Raw genomic sequence first — 20,572 nt, forward strand, 5'->3', positions numbered from 1 at the left:
TTACTATGAACGAAAATAAACCAGGATAGAAAGGACCAGTGTGGTTTGTATTATAAAACAACAGATTTTTCTTATGAAATCTTTATGGTATGCGTGACTAGGGGGTGTGTTCAGGGGTGTGGCAGAGGCGTGGCTTAATTGTCCCTCTTTCTCATCTCAAAAAGTTGGGAGGTATTTTAAAGGGGAAACTAATTTATGAAATAGACTCAATACATGCAAAGCCAGATATTTCAAGCCTTTATTTGTTATAATGCTGATGATTATGGCTTACAGCTTATGAAAACCCCAAAATAAAAATCTTAGACCATTAGAATATTGTGAAAATGTTCAATCTTCTAGGCTCAAAGTGTCAGGCTCTAAACAGCTAATTAATCCAAAACATCTGCAAAGGGTTCCTAGCTGGCTTGCTCAAATCCGAATTCGGGAGATACCCGTAAAGTTCTATCCGGATATCTCTCCCAATAAAGCTGTGCGGCGGGGGGGTGTCAATCTTACCTGTATGACGTCTTCTTCGTTCCGTCCCTGGCGCCTCCCACGATGCGCTCCACATGCCAGTCACGTGACTTCAAACACTTCCTCCTTTCGGGTTGAAGGAGGAAGTGTTTGGCGTCACATGATGCGTGTGGACCGCATCGTGGGAGGCGCCAGGGACGGAACAAAGAAGACGTCATACAGGTAAGATTGACACCCCCCCCCCCCGCCGCACAGCTTTATTGGGAGAGATATCCGGATACCCTATCCAGGTATCTCCCGAATTTGGATTTGAGCAAGCCTGGTTCCTAGTTCATATACAGTATTAGTTTCACCTTTTGAGTTGAATTACTGAAATACACGGACTTTTGCACAATATTCTATTGTTTTTTGTGTTGCACCTATACCAACTGCCTGGCAGCCCTGCTGATCTCTTTGGCTGCAGTAGTGTCTGAATCACACACCTTAAACAAGCATGCAGCTAATCGAGTCGAACTTCAGCCAAAGCACCTGATCTGCATGCTTGTTCAGGGGTTGTGGCTAAATGTATAAAGAGGCAGAGGATCAGCAGGACAGCCGGGCAGTGTGCATCGTGTACAAGGAAATAAATATATCAGCCTCCACATCCCTCCCACTTCAGATATAGACCTGAACTGAACTCAGAACCTACTCCCTTCTCTAAAAGATAAGCAACAGCATAATATGTTTAAAAAAATACTTTGTCACAGCTGATACATATCCTGCAATAAATCCACAGTGTGTCTGCTTCCTGCTTTCGTGGAAACAGACATTGCTAACATGCTGTGCTTACAAATTCGCTGCTCTGCCATGGCAGTCAGCTGACACAGGTGAAGGGTCAAATTACAGTTGTGATTAGTCACAGATGAGGTGTAACCAGACAGGCTAAACTCTCTAAATACATACAGGGTGCATTTCTCTTTGTTTCCCTTCTGCCCTATGCAAGAGTTCAGCTCCGCTTTAAGATTATAATAATATATAAATGGAGGAGTTGTGAATCCACAGGGGAGTCCTGGTGATCTCTTACATCACCTCCCTTCAGAGCCGCAGCTCTAAGTTATCTTATAACTCCCAATACAGCGAGCTGTGCAGATGGGAAGACATAGAACACAACACAAAGATCTGATTACCGTCTCTTCCACCAGATGAGAAGCCCGACAGCCACAATCACCAGGACGGCCAGAATGGTTCCAACCACAGCGCCGGCAATCACACCTGAAACCACAGCACAGATAAACATCACAGCTCTCTCCAGAAACTCCCTGATGAGTCCTCAGCACTGCCAGTCCCCGGAGATCTCATCATCCACAGCTTCCCACAGATGTCATCAATCAAAAGCCGTTACATCATCACTACCTGCTCCAAAGGGGTTTACAATCTAATCTCTCATCTGTGGTCATCCGTATGTAATCCCTGGGGTCAGTGTGACTTCTGCCCTGCAGTGTAATGCCTGGTACCTACTATGCTATTTCCAGCCAGATCGACGGATAAAATCGATAATTTCTGGCATGTCCGAAAGGCTCCCGATTGTAACGGAATCGATTTTTGGATGAGCGTTGCACAATATCAATCCCATACTTCGTCAGGAGATATCTTAGAGTATATGCTGTTACTCTGTGTCTGTATTAATAGCAAACTAGCTGCAGTGTGTGCTGATCTCTGCTACCCCCAGTATGTACAGTGTAAGCTGTTACTCAGTGCCTGTACTGATAGTAAACTAGCTGCAGTGTGTGCTGATCTCTGCTACCTCCAGTATGTACAGTGTAAGCTGTTACTCAGTGCCTGTACTGATAGTAAACTAGCTGTAAAGTGTGCTGATCTTTGCTGCCTCCAATATGACATTCCACTTACATTACATGAGATGTTCCTCTACATTTGCACCGTCTTACTACTCAAGCACACCTCCTGTACAGGCACACCCACCATCATGACGTACTGCCTCTTTGATCCGCCCCTCACCATCATCTTTCTACTTAAAGAGAAACTCCGACCAAAAATTGAATTTTATCCCAATCAGTAGCTGATACCCCCTTTTACATGAGAAATCTATTCCTTTTCACAAACAGACCACCAGGGGGCGCTGTATGACTGATATTGTGGTGAAACCCCTCCCACATTAAACCCCTCCCACAAGAAAAGTACGTACTCCTGGCAGTTTCCTGTCTGTGAACCTTGTTGCATTGTGGGAAATAGCTGTTACAGCTGTTTCCAACTGCAAAAACCATGCAGCAGCTACATCACCTGCCAACACTAAAATGTTCACTGGAGTTCCTCTTTATGTACGCCTCCTGTACAGACACACCCACCATCATGATGTACTGCCTCTTTGCTCTGCCTCTCATGGCTTCTTCACTCCATCCCTCAGTTGCCACCCTCCAGAGCAGGATCATTCACAAGACATCCTAGGCAGGTGCCTGAGGCCTAGAGGGTGTCAGGGGGCTCAGATGCCACCCCCTCTGAGCCATCTCCCACGTTAGATTGCTAACAATTGGAGCCAAAGCTACTACCTTTCCTAAAGTCCCCTTTAATCCTAATCCATCCCTGCCTTCCCCTTTCTCCTCAGTCCCTAAACATCCCTCAGATTCTTACAGCTCTTTTCATCACTTATGGGTTTAAGGCATACACGTCAAACTCTGTCTGCGGGCCAAATCTGGCCCACAGAACCATTACATTTGGCCCCCAAGGGAAGCTATACTGGAGGTGAAGCACTAGATCACCGGGGAATACATTTGGCTAAGAGAGGGGTAAAGCATTAGACCCCAGGGAACTGTATGGGGGGTGGGGGGGGGAGTAGATACCAGGGAACTGAATGGCATTAGACACCAGGCAACTGTATAGAGGAGGACTGCTAGACACCAGGGAACTTTATACAGGAGGGAGGGGGGCCATTAGACACGAGGGAACTGTATGGGGGAGGAGGGCCACTAGACACCAGGGAACTGTATAGGGGAGGGAAGTTAGCCATTAGACACCAGGGAACTATACCCCTAGGGAGGGAAGGTGACCACTGACTAGACTCCTGGAAATTGTATGGGGGGAGGCCACTGGACACCAGGGAACTGTATAGAGGAAGGTGTGGGGGCATTAGACACCTGGGAACTGTATGAGGGTGGGGTGCATGAGACACCAAGGAACTTTACAGGGAGGTGAGGTGGCCACTAGAAAACGAGGTTGACCCACAACTTGATCCCAGTGTTCAATTTCGGCCCACTCTGTATTTCAATTCGACACCCCTGGCTTAAAGAGGACACAGAGGCACATTCTGTATACAATGAGCAGCCTCTTTGTCCTTCTAGCGTTCCTCCAGCGCCCCCCCCCCCCCCCCCCCGGCTCTGCTGCCCTCCATTAAAAAAAAGAGCCAGGCTAGTGATATGCAGATTGTCGCAAGCCTGTTATTTACCTCTTCCTGTCAGTCACCCGCCTCTCCCCGCCTGTGTCCCTTCCTTCCCCGCCTCTGTAAGCCGATTGGAGGAAGATTACGGAGGCGGGGAGGGAAAGGACACAGGCGGGGAGCGGTGCTATACAGGAGGCGGGGGAGCAGCAGGTGGATGACAGTCAAAGGTAAATAACAGGCTAGTGACAAGCTGCGTATCTGCGCTGACAGCAGAGGGGGGGGGGGGGGGGCTGGAGGAACACTAAAGGGACACAGAGGCTGCTCATTGTATACAGAACATGCCTCTGTGTCCTAATATGATTTATCAAACCTACCTCGGGTTCTCTTTGAGAAGATCTGTACTGTACCCAATGGGAACGTATTTGCCAGTTTGGGGTTGAAAATAAGTCAGTCAGAGTTCATCATTTCTTTACTATTATCGCTGTAGTCCATTCACCGGGGCCAGGCTATAGGGTATTGCCCTTCTGGCACAATGTACCATAGCGTGGCAAGCAGTGATGATGACAGCCTCCTGTATACGGCACTTACCCGGGTCCTGAGGTGTGGAGATGGGGGATGAGTATTCAGTTATGGTGTACAGGCTTGTACTTGAGTTAATCGTCCCATCACTGTTATAATTAATCTGAGTGAAACCTGATACAGCAACGCTGGGAAGAGATGTGAAAAGAAACACAAATTAATAGTAAAAACACAAAACATATTTATTAACCACTTCACTTTTTCCCCTTAAAAAAAGAGCAATTTTCACCTGTCAGCGCTCCTTTCATTCATTCGCCCATAACTTTAATACTACTTATCACATCAAAACAAACTGTATCTTGTTTTTTTCACCACCAATTAGGCTTTCTTTGAGGGTATTTTTTACTAAGAATTATTTTATTCTAACTGTATTTTAACAGGAAAAAGTAGAAAACAAAACGGAAAAAAATGCATTATTTCTTAGTTTTCGGCTATTATAGTATTAAAACATGTTACCATAATTAAAACACACACATTTTATTTGCCCATTTGTCCCGTTTATTGCATTGTGTACAATTTTTCCCTAGTACAATGTATGGCAACCATATTTTATTTGAAAATAAAGGTGTATTTTTTCAGTTTTGCATCCATCCCTAATTACAAGCCCATCATTTATAAAGTAATATACCCTCTTGACATACACATTAAAAAAAGTTTAGTCCCTAAGGTAACTATTTATGTTTTTTTTTAATTGTAGATTTTTTTTTTTATATATTTAAAAAAAAAATGTTTTGGGAACTATTGGGGAGTGTGAAAGGTAAGGGGTTAATTTCAGATGTAAAAAAATGTATTTTAATGGGGAAAAAAAGTGCGTAGATGTAATTTTACTATTTGTCCACAAGATGTGTGGATGTGTAAGTATGTTTTTTTTTTGGGAATGGTGGCACCCTCTTATAGGCGGCTGCGGTCATTCAACTGTGTTCCCATTCATTGATCTCTCAGCTAACAATTGACAGCTGCGCACGTGGGGGTGGGGGGTGGGGGGGGCGAGCGGGATTGGACGTAGTATCTACATCCCTGCATGGAGATATGGGATTTTGCAGGGTCATAGTTACTCATACCGGGGGAGGGGTTAAAGAGAACCCGAGGTAGAATACAAGACAAAAAACAGATACTTACCTAAAAGAAGAGGGAAGCCTCTGGAGAGGCCTCCTGTGTCCCCCTCCACCCCACCGCCACTGGCCAGGACTCTCTTTCAGTCCACGGCCATGCTCCCCTTTATGCATGAATAAAACAGTACTATGCCTGTGCGAGTATGGCCATGCATGCACAGTACCACGAGGACGCTTGTGACCGAGCTGCTCCGGCATACCGCACAGACACGGGCAAACTCATGCCTGTACAGTACAGCCACACTCATACACGGATATGTACGGGGGTGGGGGGGGGGGGGGGGCTACAGTGGAGACAAACAGGACACAGGAAGCCTCTGAAGCATGCAGAGTCTCCATTCTTCTTAGGGAAGTATCTGTTTTTTATTTTTTGGTAGTATTTCACCTCGGGTTCAGTGAGGGGTCAAAAATTTTGAGACACCCCTTATTTGAAAGTAAACAAATCCAACCGTGACGTAGAGTGACATAACAATGCAGAGGTGCTTATATAAGGAATGCTAGGCTTCGGATGACGTAGTTATCATAGAAGTTATGGGACAACAGGATACAGCCCATGGGTGCACTGGGTGCCAGCATGGGTGAGGATGACAGGTGTGGGAGGCAGGGAGGTCAGCGGAAGCCGGCGGTATAGCGTCCGCATCTAGCATCACGGTCCGCTATACTTAGTATAGCTGAGAACAGTTCGGCTGGGGCGTCGTGTGTGGCGGCGGCCGGCAGAGATCTTCAATCAACTTAAGAAGATCGCAAGATAGAGGATGTTGGCGTGGGACCTTTTCCAAGGATATTGGCATGGGAACATTTTTGAAAGGTACAGGTAAGTTTTACTGGTTAATTAAAAATATTAAAATATTAATAAAAATATTAAAATCCATGGCGGCCTGGAGGGGGAGAAAAGTATTTAACGTAGCTGGTAACTTGTTCAGGAGCAGGATCAACCATATACAGGTAGTCCCCGGGTTACGAACACCCGACTTATGAACGACCCGCCAATACGAATGTCGCGACCATAGCTCCGCCCGTCGCATGACGTCACGCCCGCCGGGGACTACCTGTTCTGGCCCATTGAAAAAGAAGAATATGGGCACCGGATGGTAAATAGAGGCCTACTCACCTGATCCTCGGCTGTAGAAGGTCCCCTCGTGGTGGACGGAAGGTCCGCAGCCCGTCCTCTCGCTTCCTCCATTGTTCCCCGGCGGCTTCTGGCTTCACATGCGGCGCATAATGACGTAATCAGGAAGAGCCCCCTAGTGGCGGCGCTTCCTAATTGCCTTAGCAGAGGTGTCAATTGCTTCAGCCATATGGCTGTCTGAAAGGAAGCCAGGAGGCTAGCTCCCCAGGTGGCAATGGAAGAGCTAGCCAGTGCGGCACCGATGGGGGCAGATTTGAATGCATGTGTTATATGATTTCTGTCTGTTACATGAAGACCATGTATAGCACAGCTATGAAATTCATATAGTCTTATTCGTTAAAATCTGCCCATTGTGCTGATATAAAATTCATTGCAATAACCTGTCCGGTTATTGGTGTATGACCCTTCTCAGGAACGGGACCCTCTGCCCTAATCACGTCTGATATCATATTAATCGGTATTTTCTGACAATTATGAATCTGCTATACACCTAAATATGACATGTATCGTTTATGAGTTACAGCATTTTATAAGTTTAAACCTAAAATCTCTCTCAGAGGGAATGAACTGCCATTGGTGGGTAATTCAGAGGGGGCAGGCGTTGCCACGCCCCCAAACCAGCTTCATCCAAAGCACATTGCCAGCAGGCGGACGTCAGTCCTCCAAATCCCATCTTCACAAAAGCATGCTGCTGCTAGCCAGAGGACCATGTGGTTAGCGGCCATCTTGTCTAAACTTCACTCCTAAACTGAACCAAAGGAACTTTACGAGTTTTCCCAGAAAGGACATATTTCCACGAAGTATTATATTCCATTTTTTTATTTCATACTGTGCTATTATTTTTCTCTATAATTGTTGATTTTAACGATTTTCTGTATATATTAATTATTTATATTGCATATTTAATAAACTACGCTAATGTCCTTTATTTGTTCAGCTACCCTATTATTTAGCCGCACAAATTGAACCCTGGTGTGTTTAACCGTTTTCTATTTGCAGGTCAAGAATCAGCCAGTCAGTGGGTTCCTCTGTCCCATGGTAACAGAGGTGGTGGCAGTTATACCCTGAAATAGTGTGTAAATTGTATTACCGTAACTCACAGGCTCCCTTCTAGTCGGTCTGCTGCCAAAATTCCCGCGGTTTCTGCGCACCAATTGCGACCACAGATTGCATGGTCTGTGTGCTGAAACCGATTGGAAGGCATTGTGCATTCCGGCCACTAGGGGCCCTGTGACAGGTAGGGATGCTTGTTTGGACTCCGCATTTCCGATCGGAAATTGTATTTCCGCACCGGAATTTGGAAATTGGTAATACAAGCGCGGTAGGTGGATTTTTGCGGAAATCGCTGATCTTTCCGCGGAAATTTCTGCCAAATTTAGCACTTGTCTGCTTAACATACCCTTAAAGTTTGGTGTTTCTAGCACTTTCTTTGGGGGCTTTGCTAAGTCAGCGGCCATTGACTGATATAAAATGCGGAAAATCCGCATTATCCGATATGCAGTAATTTTAAGCCAATCAGAAGACTCAGAATGAATAAGCCAATCAGAGAATGGTGATTTAGGCGGACATTTTCTCATTCTCTGATTGGCTTATTTATTCTGAGTCTTCTGATTGTCATAAAATTACTGCATGTCGGTAATGCAGATTTTCCGCATTTTACATGACAGTCAATGGCCGCCGACTTTAGAGGTTAATAGCAAAGCCCCCGTAGATGTTAGAAACACCAAATTCTGAGGGTACGTTAAGCAGAAAAGTGAGAACAAGAGGAAAAAAAATCTTTCAAAAAGACCTTGCAGTTTTTGAGAAAATCAATGTTAAATTTGGCGGAAATCTCAGCAAAAATCCACATCGGAATGCGGAAATCGGTAGCGGAAGGCGGAATCGGTTGCGGTAATCGGCAATGGCGGAAATCAGATTTTTTTTCACAGAAGCGGAAATTGGAATTTCCGATTATTCCTACTAAAAGGTGACATATTCTAACAGAGCAAATGTGGACATCTTAGAAGAAGGAGAAACCTATGGTCAGATAATTACCAGTATGATGACATTGCATTCAGCGGACCATTGATGTACGGGTCCTTCCCGCTGCCATCTCCAATCACCACGTTTACAGTTTTTGCCGCATCTCTGGCCACCCTCCTGCTACCTCCGCTCATATCTTTGATCAGAGCCACATACTGAGTGGTGCTCTTACTCTTGAAATTGCTGTAAGTCTCGGATAAAACGCTGCTTTTGGGTGGTGTGTTTGCAACTGGAAGACAACAACAAATCAAGAGCACAGTTAGTAACAATACTTTCCCAGTAATTACAGTCAGTGGCAGGTAGTTTCTAAAGAACTGCATAATTAATGATGATCTACACCAAATACTACACAGCCAAACATTCAGCATACTGGAGAAGAGGTAATGTGCATTATGTACATGTAAGGCTCTCCACTAGCCAGTGACATTAACAGGCAAGCTTGCCAGGCTGAAAAGGGAGGATCTTCCTCCTGACAATGGAAGGCTTCCTCCTGACACTGGGGCACTTCCTCCTAACAATGAAAGACTACCGCCTGACACTGGGAGGCTTTCTCCTGACACTGGGGCACTTCCTCCAGACAATGATGGGCTACTTCCTGAAACTGGGAGGCTTCCTCTTGCTTACATTGATGAGCTTCCTCTTGACATTCCTAGCAGCAGTATATTATACTTGCCTCCTATTTGACTCACAGAATTCAATCTCCTGTATTCCCCATTAGTGAAGGCCCAAATATCAAATTTTGGGTTCATGAATTTCGAAGGCGAATCTCCGCAAAAATTTGTGAATCTGGTGAACCTACAAATCTCCATAGACTTGAATGGGCGGGAGAATTTTAAAACCTACAAAGACTGTTTCTGGCCTCAAAAGTGATGGAAAAGTTGTTTAATGGGGCCTAACACTTAGAGGGGGAGGGGGAAGGGAGATGCCGGAGGGGGATCCATGCCAAAAGTCCCACCAAAAATGATGTAGTTGTGTTTTAATCGGTAAAGGGCAGAAATCACATTACATTCCTAAATTGGTGGAATAAAGTGCTTTAAACATCCGACGTGTGAACATGTCAATCAGGTAGTGTAAGGGTTAAGCCCGCTTTACACTGACAGACAAAACGCTGTGTTTAACGCACTGCAGTCTGCAAACAACTGCAAAGATCTTTAGTCATTAAGTCAGGTGAACACATCTTTGTTTTTACTAGTTCACACCTCCAGGACACAGATTCTGCACTAAGGCCTTATACAGTAACACGGGGCAGTAGTGAATACTAGATGCCAGTAGTGGTGTGAAGGATTATTGGGTTATGGTCAGTGCACTACTAGGACCAGCAGCCCTGTCTCCAACAGCTAACTTGTGCACTGGACACAGATAAACAATACAACAGCAAGAAAAACAATGCATCAGCCCTAAGAAGGGCTTAGCTGTTCAGAACAATGTGGTAGCAGCAAGATTCTGCACTGAGGATACAGAACACACCCCTACATAACTCTCTCCCTGTCAGCATCACACTCTGTCCCTGCTCTCACTAAGACAGCAGCCACAGAATGAGTCTAAGATGGCTGCCATCCTGGCGTTTTTTTAGGGGGTGGGGAGCCCAGGAGGGGGTGCTAGCTGATTGGCTGCCTTCTGTCTGCTGACAGTGAGGTAAGGGGTCCAAGTTTAGCTCAATGATAAGATTTAGGAAGCAAATCAAATACACAAAGTATTCGCCTGAGGAGGCGAATGCGAATACGCGATCTTTGCGGCAAATTATTCGTCTGGCGAATACTTCGGCCCATCTTTATTCACCATATCAATTAGAACGGTTACATAACATAATCAAGGGACATCTCGGATCACAGGAGGAAGTAGTTATAATATACGCTTACAAGGACATTCCAGCGAACACACTGCAGGGACGGGAGGGAGGAGCTGCCATGTAGTGGGTGAGTAGGCGAGAACTTCAAGTTATTTCTCATGGATAATCGTGTTGATTTCACTTAGCGACTAAATTTTGCATTTTACATTGAAGTCAAAGGCACCAATCCGCCAACTGTAAAACCCCCATATGTGCTTTAACCTCTTGAGGACCACAGTGCTAAACCCCCCTAAAGAGCAGGCCATATTTAGTGAAATTGGCCACTACAGTTTTAAGGCCTCGCTGCAGGGTCGCACAGCACAGCACACAAGTGATCCCCCCCCCCCCTTTTCTCCCCACCAACATAGCTCTCTGTTGGTGGGGTCTGATCGCCCCCCAGTTTTTTGTTTTTTTTTTACAAATATTTATTGTATCTTATTTGTATTAAATTAACGTATTTTTTTCCCTCTCCTTCCCGCCCATCCTCCGCCTGCCAATCACAGCGATCAGCTGTCATAGGCTTCAGCCTTTGAGAGCCGATCGCTCTCTAGTGCCCCAGGGGGACAGCCGTGTCACATGGCTGTGCCCAGTACAGCGCTGCTGTGGAATGCACCTTGCTCTGTTCCCCAGGACACCAGTAAGCCCCCTCTCTCTTACCCACCCACAGTATCCTCAGTAACCTTACTCTGTTCCCCAGGCAACCAGTAAGCCTCCTCTCTCTTACCTACCCCCAGTATCCTCAGTAACCTTACTCTGTTCCCCAGGCCACCAGTAAGCCCCTCTCTCTTACCTACCCCCAGTATCCTCAGTAACCTTACTCTGTTCTCCAGGCCACCAGTAAGCCTCCCTCCCTCTTACCCACCTCCAGTATCCTCAGTAACCTTACTCTGTGTCCCAGGCCACCAGTAAGCCCCTCTCTCTTACCCACCTCCAGTATCCTCAGTAACCTTACTCTATTCCCCAGGCCACCAGTAAACCCCCTCTCTCTTACCCACCCCAGTATCCTCAGTAACCTTACTCTGTTCCCCAGGCCACTAGTAATCCTCCCTCTCTCTTACCCACCCCAGTATCCTCAGTAACCTTACTCTGTTCCCCAGGCCACCAGTAAGCCTCCTCTCTCTTACCCACCCCAGTATCCTCAGTAACCTTACTCTGTTCCCCAGGCCACCAGCAAGCCCCCTCTCTCTTACCCACCCCAGTATCCTCAGTAACCTTACTCTGTTCCCCAGGCCACCAGCAAGCCCCCTCTCTCTTACCCACCTCAGTATCCTCAGTAACCTTACTCTGTTCCCCAGGCCACCAGCAAGCCCCTCTCTCTTACTCACACCCAGTATCCTCAGTAACCTTACTCTGTTCCCCAGGCCACCAGCAAGCCCCCTCTCTCTTACCCACCTCAGTATCCTCAGTAACCTTACTCTGTTCCCCAGGCCACCAGCAAGCCCCCTCTCTCTTACCCACCTCCAGTATCCTCAGTAACCTTACTCTGTTCCCCAGGCCACCAGCAAGCCCCCTCTCTCTTACCCACCTCAGTATCCTCAGTAACCTTACTCTGTTCCCCAGGCCACCAGCAAGCCCCTCTCTCTTACTCACACCCAGTATCCTCAGTAACCTTACTCTGTTCCCCAGGCCATCAGTAAACCTCTCTCTCTTACTCACACCCAGTATCCTCAGTAACCTTACTCTGTTCCCCAGGCCACCAGTAAGCCCCTCTCTCTTACTCACACCCAGTATCCTCAGTAACCATACTCTGTTCCCCAGGCCATCAGTAAACCTCTCTCTCTTACCCACCCCAGTATCCTCAGTAACCTTACTCTGTTCCCCAGGCTACCAGTAAGCCCCCTCTCTCTTACCCACCTCAGTATCCTCAGTAACCTTACTCTGTTCCCCAGGCCACCAGCAAGCCCCCTCTCTCTTACCCACCCCAGTATCCTCAATAACCTTACTCTGTTCCCCAGGTCACCAGTAAGCCTCCCTCTCTCTTACCCACCCCAGTATCCTCAGTAACCTTACTCTGTTCCCCAGGCCACCAGTAAGCCCCCTTTCTCTTACCCACCCCAGTTCCCTCAGTAACCTTACACTGTTCCCTAGTCCACCAGTAAGCCTCCCTCTCTCTTACTCATCCCTAGTAACCTCAGTAACCTTACTCTGTTCCCCAGGAAACCAGCAAGCCCCCTCTCTCTTACCCACCTCCAGTATCCTCAGTAACCTTACTCTGTTCCCCAGGCCACCAGTAAGCCTCCTCTCTCTTACCCACCCCAGTATCCTCAGTAACCTTACTCTGTTCCCCAGGCCACCAGCAAGCCCCCTCTCTCTTACCTACCCCCAGTATCCTCAGTAACTTTACTCTGTTCTCCAGGCCACCAGTAAGCCTCCCTCCCTCTTACCCACCCCAGTATCCTCAGTAACCTTACTCTGTTCCCCAGGCCACCAGTAAGCCTCCCTCCCTCTTACCCACCCCAGTATCATCAGTAATCTTACTCTGTTCCCCAGGCCACCGGTAAGCCTCCTCTCTCTTACTCACCCCCAGTATCCTCAGTAACCTTATTCTGCTCCCCAGGCCACCAGCAAGCCCCTCTCTCTTACCCACCCCAGTATCCTCAGTAACCTTTCTCTGTTCCCAAGGCTACCAGTAATCCCCTCTCTCTTACCCACCCCAGTATCCTCAGTAACCTTACTCTGTTCCCAAGGCCACCAGTAATCCCCCTCTCTCTTGCCTACCTCAAGTATCCTTGGTAACCTTACTCTGTTCCCATGGCCACCAGTAATCCCCCTCTCTCTTACCCACCCCCAGTATCCTCAGTAACCTTACTCTGTTCCCCAGGCCACCAGTAAGCCTCCACTTTCTTACCCACTTCCAGTTTCCTCAGTACCCTTATTCTGTTCCCATGGCCACCAGTAAGCCCCCTGACTCTTACCCACCCCCAGTATCCTCAGTAACCTTACTCTGTTCCCCGGGCCATCAACAAGCCCCCTCTCTCTTACTCACCTCCAGTATCCTCAGTAACCTTACTCTTTTCCCTGGGACATCAGCAAGCCCCCTCTCTCTTACTCACTCCAGTAACCTCAGTAGCCTCTGAGTAAATAGTGGTAAAATTGCCATGCCCAGACAGCATTACTTATGCCAGTGACATATTAGCTTTATCAAAGTAATGTGAATGTTAGTAGTGTAATCTGCACTACGCAGCTTGCCTAAGTAATGGTAAAATTGCTGTGCTCTTCATGTGCATGCCGATTTTACTTCAATTTAATGAATATCCCCCAATGTGTGCATTTGTCGGTCAATTGTCTGTGTTGTTTAATGACCTAGTGTGGCGTCAAAATCTGGGCAAGGGGGGCAGCAAAATCCCGTTTTGCTCAGGGCGTTGTGAAACCTCAGGATGGCTCTAGGTCCAGGGATAGGAAAGGGACTTAGTTTGTGACAAAGTTAGCTTAGATAATAGGTGCTTGCGGCCAGCAGCAGCAGTTTCCTGGAGATCTGCTCGGTCTAATAAGGGCATTGTAATATGTCTGAGTTGACCAGACAGGAGTTGACTGAATCCTCCAGTCACCGCCGGCTGACCCGCATGGTGGCTGACCACATGTCCCTCAGCACACATGACAGCATCAGCATTGAGGACCCCATGGAGCTTTCCCAGTATGCCCTGGAAATCCTTTCCTGCCCCCCCTACCCCCAGTGTGCTGTCCGAGAGAATCTTCAGTGCCGCCGGCGGCTAGGGATGGTTGGAATTGCCCATTTTCGATTCCGCGGAACTTCCGCATTCTGCCAATGCAGATTTCCACTACCGCTGTATTCTGACGGTATTTAGCGATGTTCCAACTCCGACAGCATTTGGATTTCCGCGGTTTTCTGTTTTACTACAGAGAATTCCACCTACTGCTTACCGCACTACAAATCCTCAATCTCTGATTGACTTATTCATCTCGAGTCTTCTGATTGGCTTAAAATTACCGACTATTAGTACAGCGGATTTCGGCGGAAATTTCCGCTACCACTTATCGCACTACAAATCGTCATCCTCTGGCTAATTCATCCCAAGTCTTCTGATTGGCTTAAAATTATAGATTATTGGTACAGCGGAAATTTTCGGGATTTCCAACGAATTCCGCACACTAATTTCCGCGTTCTGCATTCTGATGCGGTAATGTGATTTCTGATTGGAAATGCAGAAATTTCCATTTTGCGGAATCGGAATGAGAATCCCTATCAGTGGCATGTTGACTCGAGAAACTTTCCTATCTGAAGATGAACAAGGCTTGGATTGAAGGTGATTTCTTGGCTCCTGATGTTGGTGAGAGGCCTGAACTGGAACCCCTAATTACACTTGAAATAAAAGACAAAAAAGACGAAAAAATTAAAAAAAAAGAACCGAGAGCCTAATATAGTGTAGTATTTAGATCCGTGTTGGGTGAATATAAAAAACAATGATTATACTCACAAACTGATTGCAGGTAGATAAACAGAAGCACCAGTAAGGGTAAAACCGTTTAAAAAGGGGGAAGTTTGGTGGACTTACTTCCTTCATAGAGAAACAGACAGTAGGATGTTACTATAATTCACAATAACATTTATTAGATACTACAAACGTGCAACACGTTTTACAGGTCACAATCCTGCTTCATCAGGCAATAGATTAGAGAATGCTAGCATCCTCCAATTTATTGCCTGATGAAGCAAGACTGTGACCTGCGAAACGTGTTGCACGTTTGGAGTATCTAATAAATGTTACTGTTATAGTAACGTCCTACTGTCTGTTTCTCTACGAAGGAAGTAAGTCCACCAAACTTCCCCCTTTTTAAACGGTTTCACACTTGTCTGCCTGCCTCTATGATTTGTCAGCACAGGCATGCTAACCTGCTGCCATCGGGGGTGTCCGTCCAGTTTCAAAACTGTGCTGCCGAACTGTGGCGAAGGCCCAGCTGCGGCTTCATGCCTGCTGCCTGGAACCTGCTGCCGCCACAGGTGTCTGTCTGCCTGATCTGTCAGTACAAATTTCCTAACCATCTGCCATTGGGGGTGTCCAGTTTCAAAACTGTGCTGTCCGTGTTGTGGCCCAGCTGTGGCTTCACAAGCACTGCCTGGAACTTTCTGCTGCCAGAGGTGTCAGATTTTTATGTCTGGGGTTCTAAGGGAGTGTGTGTGTGTGTGTGTGTGTGTGTGTGTGTGTGTGTGTGTGTGTGTGTGTGTGTGTGTGTGTGTGAGAGGGGGGGGGGGCTCGGGGCGACACAGTCCATATAACAACATTCTTTACAAACAATGAAAATGCTGTTAGTGCTTCTGCTTTCATAATTTAATTAATGTTGTGCTTCCACTACCAGGTTCCACTGCCTATTCTGCCACCACCAATTTCTCCTGCTGTCATAATTTTATTTTATAAATGCTATGGTCCCACAGCCAGGTTCCCGGCCTATTCTGCTACTACCATTTCCTCTTTCTCTTGCTGTTATAATTTAATTTCATTATTGTTGTGGTCCCATCGCTAAGTTCCACAGCCTACTCTTCCACCAGTAATTCCTCCTCTTGCTGCTGTCATAATTTTATTTAATTCATGCTGTGGTTCACTGCTAGGTTCCATGGCCTACTCTTCTGCACCAATTCTTCCTCCTGCTGCTGTAACAATTTAATTTAATCACTGCTGTGGTTACACCTCCAGGTTTCAACCATTCCCCTGACTTACAGAAAACTAGTGTGTGGCCAGATATACCGAGAAGGTTTTAGTCTGTTTTTTGAGCATTTTTAGTGCTTAGTAAATTGATGTCTGGACACAGTTAATTCCCTTTTTTATCTGTTTTTGTTGTTTTGCATCACACATATTTCACGAAAATATCACCCTAAAAGTCAAGCCGACAATAAAGACTTCTGCCTTACCATTACTGTCGGACGACACAATGATAGCATATGCAGCGATGGGTCCATTCGTAGAATCAAACTCGTAAAACGTGTAGGGAATCTGATTGTATTTCGGAGGGCTCACAGTGGGCGGAGTCACTGTTGGAGAAACTGGTGCTAAAAAAAAATTCAAATAAATCAGAGTTAATTGTGCCTCTATACGCAAACACACATCTGACCATCACACACGCACACACACCCCCTCCCCACAACAACCCCCCCTAAACACACACACAATACCCCACCTACACATACACCCAGAATTAAAAAATATGATTAACATTTTTCTGTAAAAAGTTGGCATTTTTATGGCCACAATCCTTGAAAGTTTCCAGGAGAAAGTCACCATGAAAATTTCAATTTATTACAGGAACATTTTAATGATATTTTTACTTATTGTTTTTTTATTTTGTTTGTTTTAATCTTAATCTTTATTTTTTTTGTCAGCATTTTGTACAATAAATACTCATAACAGACCATTCTGTGAAAATAATTTTCATTATGTTTTTACTCAATAGTCCTCTGTGTAGAAGCAATATGAAGGCTTAATATATAATTTATATTATGACTACTGTAATTTGTAAGAAAAACAAGTGAGTGGTGGAATTAATGATCTGGGGCCATATCCTATTCAAGGTGATAAGTAGCTTGCAGATGCGAGCTACTTATCACCTTGCCATCGCGCGAGGCTTACCGGCAAATCCTATTGCCCATATCTTTCGCGCGATGGCCGACCATTAAGGAGCATTACTCAGGTGAAAGCCTGAGCGATGCTCCCTATTACCGGGCGATGGGGAGTGAGGTTTACGCTGTGGTGCTGTCCATCAGCACCACAGCCTCACTCCCCACACATGCGCACTCGGCCGCCGAACATCGCCGACATCTTCCACCGCAGCATCTGGGGGTCTCCTTTAATAAGGAGACCCCCAGAGCTCCCCGTCAGGTCACCGCACACTGTAGAAGCCCCCCATGTAGCTGCACCGGCACCCCTGGATACATACCGCTGCAGATCACCCGACGCCTCTCGCCGCAAAATCCGTCATGTAATTACAGTGTATCTGACACTGTAATTACTGTGCGCATAGAAGTAGCCCGGGCAAAGCATCCTTGAATCTGCAGCCTGGGCTCCCCATTGGTCCGCTTTCTGAACCAATAAAATGGCTCACACAGCGGACCAATGGGGCTGCAGATTTAAAGATGCTTTGCCTGGGCTCCTCCTATGCGCACAGTAATTACAGTGTCAGATACACTGTAATTACACGACAGATTTTGCGGCGAGAGGCGTCGGGTGATCTGCGGCGGTATGTATGCAGGGGTGCCGGTACAGCTACATGGGGGGCTTCTACAGTGTGCGGTGACCCCCTACGGGGAGCTCTGGGGGTCTCCTTATTAAAGGAGACCCCCAGATGCTGCGGCGGCGACGTGCGTTAGCCAGTTTAGACCTGCTTTTTGCAGGTCTAAGCTAACGCTCATGTCTGCCGGGAAGTATCGCTTCCCGGAGGCATGATAAGGGTATTTGGATAACGTGTTAAGAACTCGCTGGGCGATTATATCGCCCAAGCGAGTTCTTTTCCACCTGGGGGGGTCTAAAGTTTTATAAGATTAGGCGATGCTCCCATCGCCTAAGTTAAGAACTCGCCAGTGCTTAGCACTGGCGAGTTCATCAATAGAATATGGCCCATTGTCGTCGTTTCTGGTTGTTCAGTTAGGCCTGACACGTAACAACTTTTTTCATCCAAAACTTGAGTGCTGCTCCCACTTTTCCCACTCTCCAAAAAAAGGTTCAAGTGTTTACATACATCTTGATAATAGACCAATTTATTTAAGTATAAATATATCTTACTAATAATATAAATGCGAAAGTTTGAATATTTCGATGTTTGTTACTCAATCACGCAACAATGGCTGAATGGGATTAATATTCAGAAAAGCCAATCAAAATTCACCTATTGATTTTCAAGGGGAATATTTAATTGCTGCCATTCTTGCATTGTTAATGGCACAAGCCTCAAACCTGGTACAGTTGGTCATTGGGTGACTGGGGTTTAAAATTCAGAAAAGGGGGATAGAGCCACAAACAGCCAATCCGATTTGCTCCATTTCAATGCCAATTATTGATGCCAAAGTCCGCAAAGCTCCCAAACTTGGTCATTGAGTAATTGACCTGGGCAATGCCGGGTCATCAATGGGTGGAGACAAATATAAATTTCACTGGGAAAATATAAACTGCAGCCATTCCTACAGTGTTAATGGCAGGGTTCTCAAACTTTGCACAGTTGGTCACTGGGTGACTGGGATTAATATTCAGAAAAGTGGGTGGAGCCTACAAAAGCCAATCAAAATTGACCTATTGCTTTTCAAGGGGAATATTTACTGTAATTGCTGCCATTCTTGCACTGTTAATGGCACAAGCCATTCAAATTCAGAAAAGGTGGTGGAGCCACAGTCAATCAGATTTGTTTAATTTCAATGCAAATTATTGATGCCAAAGACCGCAAAGCTCACAAACTAGGTCTTTGAGTAATTGAGTAATTGTGTGTTAGGGTTAGAAAAAGTTGGCGGAGCCAACACCAGCCAAATACATACCCGGGCAACGCTGGGCCATCATCTAGTATATATGGACTCTGTCACTCCATATAGACTCTGTCACTAGTATAGGTAGTACAAGAGAACAGGGCATCACAGGACAGGATGAAAGCAGTATTTGTTTTTTTACCTGATATAGCAGTCCGACATGTGTCAGACATGGCCACACTGGATCGGTCACATGACCCAGTTGTAATGCTGATGGTGTAATTTACATTGGGGTGCAAGCCTGTCAGATTATACTGCTGCATGCCGTTAGAGCAGGAAGATCGGATGACTGGCTGCGGAGCTGATGAGCTGCCGACTACGCCAAAAGTGAAGGAAGCAAAGTCCCCATCTGGACACTTCCAGCTCAGGAGACAACTCTGTGAATCACTGGATAGTTTGACAAAGTCAGACACGGAGGCTGGAACTGAAAAATAAGATAAAGAAGAAAGCCTTTAATAAGCCAGTACTACAACACAATGAAACAATAGTACAATGGCATAGTATTACCTCTATTTATGAGCCAATAAAAAAAAACATTACTATAATATACTGTATTTTTTGGACTATAAGACTCCCTTTTTCTCCCCCAAAAGTGGGGGAAAAAAGTCACTGCATCTTATCATCCAAATGCAGGTCGTTCTTGACTTGTGAACACCTATCAATATGAACCTCCAATCTGCCGCAATGTCGAGGACTCCCTGTATTACGCCCATGCAGAGGAGGACACAGGGGGACAAACGAAGGACACATGGGGACACCAAGGGGCATAGAGGAGGACACAAGGGGGACACAAAGGGGCATAAAGGAGGACATAAGGAGGACTGAGGCGGACACATGGGGGACACAGGAGGACAGAAGGGGGACAGAGGAGGACACAAGAGGAACAAGGGGGCATGAGGTACAAAGGGGGCATAATCCACAAGATGCCCCTTCACCATGGATGCACCAGGTTTAGTATATATATTTTTCCCCGTTTTTTGTCATCTAAACCTGGGTGTGTCTTATGGTCTGAAAAATACGGTAATAGCCACCATGAGACGTGCCTCTATAGATGAAAAAAAAAAGAGACAAATCAACTACTAAGAAAAAGACATTCATATTGGTTAACAATTCAAAAGAAATGATTGATGCTGGCGATCACAAAATGCTGTCAGCGTTATTGAGAAATCTGTAATGAAACAAACAGCCCCTGGGGGTATTTACCTCTGGATCCTAATGAGGCTTCCGCCACACTCCTCTGTCCCGGCAATCCAGCGCTGGAAGCCCCCACGCATTGGCAACGTAAATATTTACCTACTGCGATCCAGTGCGGGCGCAGTAGCGGCTCCCTGCTCAGCAGAAGTAGCAGAGCCCAATAGGGTCCGCTCTACCACACAGGCAACTTGCGCCTGGGCAGTAGAGGGGACCCGATCAGGCTCTGCTATTTCCGCCAGAGCCCGAGTGGAGAGCCGCTAGTGCAGGTGCTGTTGCGTCTGCACTGAAGCCCTGAAGGTAAATATTGTCGCAAGCAGCTACACCTGCGCAGTACTTGTCGCCACTTGTCTGGGAATTTTGGGGGAGCCAGCAATGGATTCCTGAGGTTACAGAGGAGGGGGGAAGCCACTTTAGGATCCTGAGG

At 46.3% G+C, this 20,572-nt stretch overlaps 1 protein-coding gene across 1 annotated transcript in view; it reads right to left on the bottom strand.

The window, feature by feature from the left end:
* Positions 1-20,572, bottom strand: part of LOC137537962 (receptor-type tyrosine-protein phosphatase beta-like) — a 557,484-nt gene that overhangs the window by 38,761 nt on the left and 498,151 nt on the right. The window contains exons 30-34 of the mRNA XM_068259886.1: positions 19,097-19,378; positions 16,360-16,497; positions 8,678-8,894; positions 4,412-4,530; positions 1,620-1,704 (exon numbers count right to left, since the gene is read on the bottom strand). Of these exons, the coding sequence (XP_068115987.1) occupies positions 1,620-1,704; positions 4,412-4,530; positions 8,678-8,894; positions 16,360-16,497; positions 19,097-19,378 (841 nt within the window). The remainder of the gene's footprint in view (positions 1-1,619; positions 1,705-4,411; positions 4,531-8,677; positions 8,895-16,359; positions 16,498-19,096; positions 19,379-20,572) is intronic.

This window comes from Hyperolius riggenbachi, chromosome 11, assembly GCF_040937935.1.
Source record: "Hyperolius riggenbachi isolate aHypRig1 chromosome 11, aHypRig1.pri, whole genome shotgun sequence".
NCBI lineage: Eukaryota > Metazoa > Chordata > Amphibia > Anura > Hyperoliidae > Hyperolius > Hyperolius riggenbachi.